We start from the raw sequence: 9,556 nt of genomic DNA, 5'->3' as shown, positions 1-9,556 counted from the left end.
CATTTAACAACATATGCATATGTGGCAACATGGGGGGCAAAAGATAAAAAGAGATATATCCTATTCAAAATAGAGGAGAAGACATGTAAGTGATACCAATCGAAAGATTTTGAATTCTTGCAGTGGAAGCACGTTGTCGTTCTCCGGGGACTCCATTTTCCTTCAATGAGACTACTACACACATAATAGACTTGCAAAGCGGTGTTAGTCTCAAAGACTCAGATTATAGAGTAACCTCCCCCTAAATGTGTGCATATAAGTTTTGAATATTTATAGGAGACATACGCTTTGATTTTGAGCTAAGGCATCATGCCTTCTATCACTTCAGCCTTGTCCATTATAACATCTAGAAAGAAACCATAGTGAGCATAGTCTAGAATAGTGTCACTAGACACCATCCTCTACTTGGTCATCTTTCTATATATTCCCTTTTTCTTTGTGTTTGGTCCATATTAGTATGGCATAAAACCCTTTACAACAAGTGCATATGAATATGCCATGATGAAGAGTAATCATTCTCATTCTTGTCGTCTCTACATGGACAATATATGAAATCCAACATTATTGGTATCTCGATCATACGTAGGAATTCACCCACACCATCAATAATTTCTTTGTACCATCGATTCGATTTGCATTTTACGTCCACTACTTGTTCATCTATATCATTTTATAAAATGTTTCACTGATGGTTAAATATTATGTATAGTTATATATTGCAAGATCATTTTTACATATAATAAAATTAATATTCAATAACCTCTTAGAAAATGTTAGCACATCTCCTATAAATTATAGCCTAAATTATAGCTCACAAAATATATGATTTTATAAAATTTAAACATTTGTAAATAACTATGTATAATAACATTTCAACTCTCCTATAAAATATAATAGCTTACATTTTATCTAATTCATTTAGGCCTTCACCTGAACAACAATTATACAAGACACATAAGATCTAAAAATGTATGGAGGATGAATTCCAACATGGTACTTACTCCGTCCCAAAATATAGTTCTTTATAGTCCTCTTTTTTTGTCCACATTCGAATAAATGATAATATATGTAGACATACATAATATATTCATATTCATATGTTAGTTAATGAATGTATATTTAATCTAAAACAAAATATATTTTGGGAAAGGGATTACCTAATTAAAGGCAATCCACCTAATTCAAAATGTCCAAAAGGCAATAAAACATTGTAACCGTACAAGATGAGAGTATCAAATTGCTAAAAAAATTTCTATACTTAGAAGTTTGAAATTTTCAAACATATCTTAGAAAAAATTCGATCATACATATATCTATTTGCAGCTAAATATAAACCAACTAATTTAATTTAAAAAACTAAAAAAAGACAATAACCCTTCGTCACCATACAAAATAAGGTTAACTTACTAACCTTTTTCTATAATTGGATAAGTGAAGTCTTAATATACTACCTCTGTTCTTGAATATTTATCATACGTTAATTTTTTTCTGAACTAAAACACGACAAATAAAAAAGAACGGAAGAAGTAATATCTTAAAAAACCAGAAGTGCCTCCTTAAAAAATCGTTATGAATAAAGTATGGACACGGATTCTCTATTGATGCCGCTAAAGAAAGATGATCTTAAATAATGTACTGCACTATTAGTATGACTCCAACCAGTACTAACATTTTAGTACCGGTTGAGCCATCAACTGGTATTCATTTGAAGATATTGGTGGCTCTAACTAGCACTAAAGTTAAGATATTAATACTGGTTGATGCCATGAACCAACACTAATGCTCACGCTAGATCCTAAGTAGTTAGAACCAGTACTAAATTTTGTGTCTGTATGTGATACTAAATGCTATGTACAAATAATATTTGTGTAGTAGTGATCTGAAACATGAGCACAAGGCTAACGAGCTGCTGACGGCGGTGTGGCGCCGTGCGATCGAACAGCAAATGCTGGCGTTCTTCCTCGCCAAGGTTGCTGTCGACTCGCAGGTGCTGCGCCGCGTCCTCGCCGGGACCGGTGGCAGCGAGAGCGACGGGGTCTTCCTGACAGTGACAGTGACCGCCGGCCAGCTGGGCAGCGGAAATGGCAATGGTGACAAAGCAGCGGGGAGGCGCACCGATGGGGTCTTAGGCGGTGGTGAGGATGGTTTCGACTTCACGGGGCTCCTCACCGGCGGCGGCGGGCAGACTTCTGATGCCACCCTGCATGTTCAGTGCGGACAGCGGCTACTCTAGCCTGTGCTAACTGTTTCAAACCCTTGAATATAGTCGTCGGTTTCCAACTCTCAAGTGATGCTATGGAAGTTTAAGACAGGAGGCAAACTCCACTTGGAGTTTATTTAGGATAACATCCAAGTAATTCCAGTTCCAAATCACTTGCACTTAAACAACTCGTTTAGGTCCTCAATCAGCACACAGGATTACTTGGTCTGTTCAGATGCGGATGAGTTAGAAAAATGTTAACCACAGTTGTCATACTACCAAGGCTAAGATTAGGGGTATAGATGAAACTTCCTGCTGTACATGTAACTGTAGAAATGGACGAAGTCTGCGTATAATCAACCATATCTCCATTTGATTTCCAATGCGGAGCACCCCGTCAGCGTCAGCTATTCCAACTCTCTACAACCTGAAACGCCAGTTCGAAGGTTTGATCCGTCGTCAGTAAACAAATACTACTTGCTGTATGCATGAGCAAAAGGGAGATCATTACGTGAATATGTGTTGGCGATTACGGGACGTCTGGGGACGCTTGACAGGTGAGATTATGAGGTTTCGCAGGGTGCTTGATGGATTGTTCAGTGTAGCTCCGAAGACTGACCGTGTCTGCTGTCTGGGCCTGATATCAGCCGGAGGAGCCACGGCATGGGCAGGAGACCCGGTGGACAGATCAAAGGGACCAGAGGTGCAGTGACGTTGCCTTGGCGGTGGACCCCAGCCCTCATCTCTCTGCCCTGGAGTTTTAGGAAGATCAACCGATCCTGCAACCAGTGAATGAGCTGTTTTTGTGGAGACCTAACATAGTTACTAAGTACAGTATAAAGAATAAAAACATTGCACCTAACATAATTGAGGCTTTGATGAATAACAAAAGTAGTTTGTGCGAACAGAGCAAAAAATATAATGATATATAACCAGTATGAGGGACATAATGAAGAAGAGATCAAATTGTGTGCATAGAAGTTTTAAGTTACCTTGTCTCAGATGGTCGCCACCATCCATCACGTTGGGCATGCCTGCAAATAAGTCTGGCTGAGGTCTTGCTAAGTAGTTATTTGCAGGTTGAAGGGCAGAACGCTTCACCGACTCATATTCATTCCTCAGTTGGTCATACATCTCATCAAGCTTCCTCTTCTGCCTGGAAAGGGGAAGGAATCCCTGAATCCTCGTATATACAGGATGGAACAGAATGTGTTCCTCTGAAGAATCAAGAGATACTGGCACATTGCTAACCTGGATTTCTCAGCAAATTTTTCTTGCAGCTCGTGCTTATCTCTGTTCAAGTTTTCATTCTCTTGCTCCAACAACTGACATCTTTTCGCCATCTTCTGGTATGCGGTATGTACTTCTTCCAGTTTCTCAGTAAATTTCGCCTGCATAAGTTCACATTTTTGCCTACATTGACCAACAATTCTGTTCATCTTGTACTGCATCTCCAGTTCCTTTTGTCCAATGTAGAACATTACGCTTCTGTATGCACTCTTCATAACTGATTTTCATCATATTTAAGGAAATGCAAGATATCTACCGAACTCCTTAAGCATTAAATTTGGACACAGGTCACAAAAGTAATGCCACTGTTATTCTTTAACAAGTTCCCCATTTATGTTCTCAGATTGGTTGCATTGCATAATAGTGCTACTTAAACATGTTAGGCATAGATTGGAAAATGCAGATTACTATGCCATAAAAAAAGCAGTGCAAGATAAACCCCACTGTGGATGTAGTGAAAGGTCAATGGAAATGAAGGATACGTATTTGTGGGGATATTCCAACCATTGCCATCTGTTTCCATGAGCACATTCATTAGAAAAGATGGATATAAGGAAAATTAGTTTCTAGCTGTTATTATGTATCAAAGGGATACTTACATTTGTCCAATCATCACCTGGATTTATATCCATAGGTTTCATATGGCTGGAAAAAGGAAATGAATCAAAATTTTCAAGTTAATTTTTGCCTGAACATATAAAATACTAAAACAACCAAATAATGCTCTATAACATGCACTACAATCATATATGTTTGGGAGATATACTTTGGCACAGTTAATATCACACAGAGATAGAATACATGAAAAATATGCTTGCACGATTAGATATCAGGCATTCATACAGGAAAGATGGTACCATTAACCATGCACAACCAAATAATGAATGCACCATCAAATAGGAACTGACCTTTTTGAGAGCACCTGATCACAAATTGGACATGTACCATCATTATTGAGTATTTTCCTAGCATCATCTGCACCTGCTAAACAAGCAATTACCAGCTACATTAAATTGTGTATTCTGTAATAATTAGATAGTAACTTATTTAGAATCAGGATTTAATTCACCAGAGAGGGCAGTAGAGTGGAACCATACATAAAAGATGACCACAGGTGGTTGATACAGCTTGCCCTTCCAAATCCCGCCAGCAAGCATTGCACTTCATTTTGTTCCTACAAATTATTAGATTAACTGCAGAGCGGTTAAGCCTACAGGTAGGGAAATAAGACTTAAGAGATGAAAAAGAAAAAGAAAGGTAAACGGCTAGTGGATTATTCATATCCCAGAACTAAATCCAACTGGAAATGGATTAAGATTACATAGGAACCATCATAAAAAAAGTATGATCAATATATGTTGAAAATCACTGACATGTAGTGCACTGCTGTGGGCTTTTATCTTCTTTGCAATAGTTTTAAGTTTTAACATAGTACAATGAAGCAAACGACAGTTCGTATTACGAAAGCATGACTTTCACCAAAACTTGAATTTTTCAATAAAAAAAGGCATATCTAACATCAACATCATCAACATAGCCTTTTAGTTCCAAGCAAGTTGGGGTAGGCTAGAGTGATAAAACAACATGTTTGTATTACTTCAAGTTCCTGTTACTCAGGTGTATACTGCACTTCATTGAGTCATACATCACAGAGGTGCTTCTGTTCATCAATAATATCTTTCATTTTGTTCAACCAGGATATGAAGTACTGCCATATTAAGCAGTTTTTATGGTGCTTCTGCTATGAATTTGAGATCTACCAAATAAAAATGAAAGGTGTCCATAGTTTCAGATGAACTATGTTTTCCACGTATCAAAGCATGGATCCATAGACATAAATATTTTGTTCATTTTGAGCATGCAATTAACATACCATTAGAACTGGTAAAATTGAGAAGTGTATCTCTTTAAATACGAAGTTTGGAAACCTCTAACAGTCAATTTGCTTATTTAGACTTGTTTTTGAGGACAATGTGCATTTACAAGGTAGAAAGAACGAATGCTGACAGGCCCAAATGTAATTGGCCAATGACGAAGTGTAACTTAAGAGGAAAAGATATAACCAGACAAACATTTTATCAATTGAACACACTTGATTAGTAACCAAGTATAAAGATAAACAATTTCATTCTCTTCAGTGGTACACCTAATGGTACAATGTACCATTTTCTAGTGTGACTAACTTAGTGGGAGTTTCCTAAGGCCATCTCCAGCAGTCCGTGTAAACGGCCGCAAAGTACTGTTTTGCACTGTAGATTGCACTGTTTGCAGAGTGGAGTTTGAAATAGGAAGTGGGATAGAGATTCTGCTAGAGATAGTCTAAGTGATTAGTCATTTCTCCTTTGAGCCCAACTGTACGAATTATGCCATGGTTTATCTTTTATGATGTGTTCATGTATGTCTCACCGAGACATCAGGTCGCAGTCACTGAGTCATCAGGTCATGGGCTCGAAGCAGCTTTTATGTATTTTGTGGTGGGAACAAGGTTATTAAAACGGTAAAACGTTGGAACGCTCATGGGTGAAATTTTGACTTTTAAACGTTTAAACTTTGTTTAAACGTAGTTTTAAAAAACACAGGAAAAATACCAATACATCATAATTTCAGACAATAATATGAAGTTAAATACCAAAATAGAGAGGTTAGTGGTTTACCAAAACTTCACCCATGAGCTGGATTGAATCTCAAAAGTAACTAATAGACTGGGCCCAAAAAGTAGCTAATGGTCTAAAATGCATAAAACACTGCGTTTTATAGTTTAGAACGCCAAAATGCTAAAACGTGGTTTCAACCTCTAATTAAAGTTTTGACGTTTAAACGTAGTTTAAACATCGTTTAAACGTAGTTTAAACATCGTTTAAACGTAGTTTTAATAACACTGGGTGGGAATGCTTGTCTCGGTTTATCCTTTCTTAAACATAAGAACCGGGCTTATGTCTTAAACATAAGAACCGCTACTATGTCACTGTTTTTCTTATTCTGTGAGAACTATGTGCTCTCTGAACTGGAGTTTTATTTATGAATTGTGTTGTACTGCTGTCCTGTCCACTTGTTTGTGCATTAAAATTTGTAATTCCTAGCTACTCATATTGTCTGATGGATGGGAAGTGACTGAAATCATTCAGTGATTCAGATAAGAGTTAATTTGCTGTTTTCTATTTTTTATGAACTGTTGCCTATTCAGCAGCTGTCAATCCTGTCATTAATTATTTCCTCTGCTATTATATTGCTGTAGGAACAGGAAGAACATCAATCTTGCACCAAGTGAAAGCCACTAAGGTATGTGCATTGGTCCTCTCTTTTTATATAATGTATTCAATTACTCTATTTATATAATTATTAAGCTATGTGCGCGCGCGTTGTGTGCTAATTTGGCAAAACACCTAGGCTTGCCTAGGCTCTACGCTCTAGGAAGGGTCACCACCTAGCGCCTTTTCTCACCTTGGTTTCATTGTTCAAAACACTTATGGTGTATGTTATTCGCCCATTAATTTAATAAGAAATCTAATCAATCTTCTTAAAAACAATACTCTAGAACAGCTTGCCATGATGCCATCCTAAAATCTAATCCAGATTTTAGCAAGTATGTAAAAAAGCAAGAACTATGGCTTCTTTCTCATAACTGAAGATTTAACTTCATAAAAAATGACTTGATATGCCTTTATACATTTTGTCGATCTAGATTTTTACTGTTCAGCTTGTAAAAAGAGATAAATAAGGTATTCCTAAGATGAACAATGCCATGCCACAAGGTGACCTGATGTGTTACGGTAACTAGCTGTGCACTGATAATAGTCTTAAAAACAGAAGATCTCAATAAAATACACTAGAAAACATAGAGAATCCAGTTTACACTGATTTTTTAAGGGGGTGCTTGAATGCACTAGAGCTAATAGTTAGTTGGCTAAAAAATTGCTAGTGGAATTAGCTAGCTAACAAATATCTAGCTAACTATTAAATAATTTGCTAAAAATAGCTAATAGTTGAACTATTAGTTAGACTGTTTGGATGTCTTCAGCTAATTATTAGCTCTAGTGCATTCAAACATGACCTAAGTCCTATCAATCATAAAACCATTTTCATATTTTTATTACTTATATGCTAGCACTTGTTGGTTAGGGCACTAAAATTACTGGCCACTAAGATTAAACTATGACTTTTGGTCTACTCGGGTCTCACATCAATTCTGTTCAGTCACCCAGGTCCAAAGCAGAGACAAGTTCTGAGAAATGCAAGGAATAAAGTGAAAATACACTGTTGGGTAAATATTTGGAGTAATTCCAGCATTCTAGACAATCAACTATTGCAGATACCTTTATATGGTTTTTATTCAAACATGCACACAAGCTAGTGCAAAGATTATGGAGCAAGCCAACTAGCCAAGCAAGCAAATGAATCGGCTCCATCAACTGTGGATTTGAATAGGTCATTTTCTGTTTGATATCAGTTTCTTAACATCAACACCGAACTACAAAAGGATTTGTCTCAGTAAAATTAGAGGCCGTGACTTAACACACTAAAAGAGAAATCAGTAGTTACACACAGACACAGGGCACAGCATTTCAGCCCCAGGTAAGGAAACTAAGTATCATCTGCTGCAGAAAACTAGCATCATAAATCAACATAAATAATTTGCGTGTGTCCCCTCAGAAACAGCATTTGTAGCTAAAACCAACAGCTAGAACGTCTATGGATCTCAGCAGCTGAGCAAATTCTGCGCTCTTAAGTGTTCTCAAATACAACTTCGCACTAAAAAACCACACAGAAAACAGTCACAGGTCAAATTGCAGATAGTGAGCTCAAGTGCCCGCAAAACTACAACCCATCCGCCCTCATTTCCCCCTGATCGCCAAAATCGAAGCCTTACTATGCAAAACCTAACGATCAGTTGCACCAGCACTATGCATCAGGAGCGGATCCAATCGTTAGTAGGTTGGGCATGTATACACTTGTAATTAGACGAGATCCGAGTACAAAAACTCCCAATAGATTACGTTAGCTAGGGTTTGGGTGCTCGATTTCAAGGGGGGGGGGGGGGGGGGGGGGCAAAGGGGTGGGCATACCTGCAGGTGGTGCTCGTCGCGGGCGAAAGGCGAGGGCCTGACAAAGACCAGGATAAGGGGCAGACACCAAGGGACCGACGAAGACCTGGGCACCAGCGAGGAGGAGACGGTGGCAGCCGGCCAGTCGGTGCCACCAGAAAGCAAGGCCGCGCCGCGCGGGCGAGAGAGTGAGAGTTGGGCAAGGGAAGGAGGGAGAGCAGAGCGCGCGCACCCGGCGTGTAAACGTTCGTGAGAAGAGAATAGAAATGGTAGGCAATAGCGTCTTGCATCAAAGGAGTTGCGCCGTCCTTTTGTTTGGGCCGAGCTCGTACCAAGGCCCAGGTTTCTTATGGCAGGAGGCTGCAAGCGTATGATTAAAAAAAGTGGCAAAAAAATATGTAACCCAAAATTTGCAAGCATATTACGCCGCTGGTTAGATATAAAATTCAGAGCTGATTTGGTGACCAGTGATCACGGGAGATTGGAGTGGATTGAAGGGGAAATTAGTTCATTTCCCTCTCAATCCACTCCAATCCCTCCGTGATCCCCTTCTCACCAAATCAACCATCAGGCCTAGTTTGGATACTTTGGGATTAGAGTGTTTTGGAGGGATTGGAGAGGGTGTAAATCCCCAATAGATCAAATACTTTCTCAATACATCCCAATACACTACAATCTCACTCATTACTAGAGTACCCAAAATAGGCCTTAAGGTATGTGTTACGCACCTCTAACTTCAAAGAGAACGTATCGCATGCTGCGGTGAAAACGGATAGGAAAAATACTTATCCGGACCGTATACATATTTGTGGAGAAAAAACAGGAACATGACGAAAATGTGATAGTATATAGGAACGGGAACGAAAATGGTTTACGGGACGTGTAGATCTATTTATTTTTGGGAGAATTACATGCCGCACCACTGCATGGCACACGACCTCAGATTTCACCTTAGCAATGAAAATTCATCAGTTCTACCCTTGTATTCGGAGCAACGCATCAGAAAAAGCTCTCACCGTCAGTC

General features: G+C 38.6%; 1 protein-coding gene across 6 annotated transcripts; it reads right to left on the bottom strand.

The window, feature by feature from the left end:
* Window positions 1–1,608: 1,608 nt before the first annotated feature.
* Window positions 1,609–8,851, bottom strand: LOC100285664 (uncharacterized). 6 transcript variants are annotated; one of them, XM_020553413.3, is made up of 9 exons: window positions 8,554–8,851; window positions 4,588–4,683; window positions 4,399–4,471; window positions 4,090–4,135; window positions 3,973–4,003; window positions 3,452–3,707; window positions 3,193–3,356; window positions 2,712–2,952; window positions 1,609–2,627 (listed from the first exon to the last, which is right to left on the bottom strand). In XM_020553413.3, the coding sequence occupies exons 2-9, from the start codon at window positions 4,655–4,657 to the stop codon at window positions 2,621–2,623; spliced, it is 888 nt and encodes a 295-aa protein (XP_020409002.1). In that variant the 5' UTR covers window positions 4,658–4,683; window positions 8,554–8,851; the 3' UTR covers window positions 1,609–2,620. The 6 variants fall into 6 exon arrangements, with proteins under 6 accessions (XP_020409002.1, XP_008643828.1, NP_001400652.1 ...); XM_008645606.4 differs by having other exon boundaries at window positions 2,712–2,979; window positions 8,554–8,780; NM_001413723.1 differs by having other exon boundaries at window positions 2,307–2,627; window positions 2,712–2,979; window positions 4,588–4,664; window positions 8,554–8,794.
* Window positions 8,852–9,556: the final 705 nt, after the last annotated feature.

This window comes from Zea mays, chromosome 5 (genome assembly GCF_902167145.1).
Source record: "Zea mays cultivar B73 chromosome 5, Zm-B73-REFERENCE-NAM-5.0, whole genome shotgun sequence".
Classification (NCBI taxonomy): Eukaryota; Viridiplantae; Streptophyta; class Magnoliopsida; order Poales; family Poaceae; genus Zea; species Zea mays.
This window is presented reverse-complemented; position numbering and strand designations above follow the sequence as displayed.

Excerpts from the sequence above, each read along its gene's own strand:
- LOC100285664 (NM_001413723.1), bottom strand. The coding sequence starts at position 4,657 with ATGAAGTGCAATGCTTGCTGGCGGGATTTGGAAGGGCAAGCTGTATCA. Across the intron at positions 4,004-4,089 it reads CAGGTGATGATTGGACAAAT|ATGGCAATGGTTGGAATATC; the intron begins GTAAGTATCCCT and ends TCATGGAAACAG. Across the intron at positions 3,708-3,972 it reads TGGAATATCCCCACAAATAC|TTATGAAGAGTGCATACAGA; the intron begins GTATCCTTCATT and ends GATGAAAATCAG.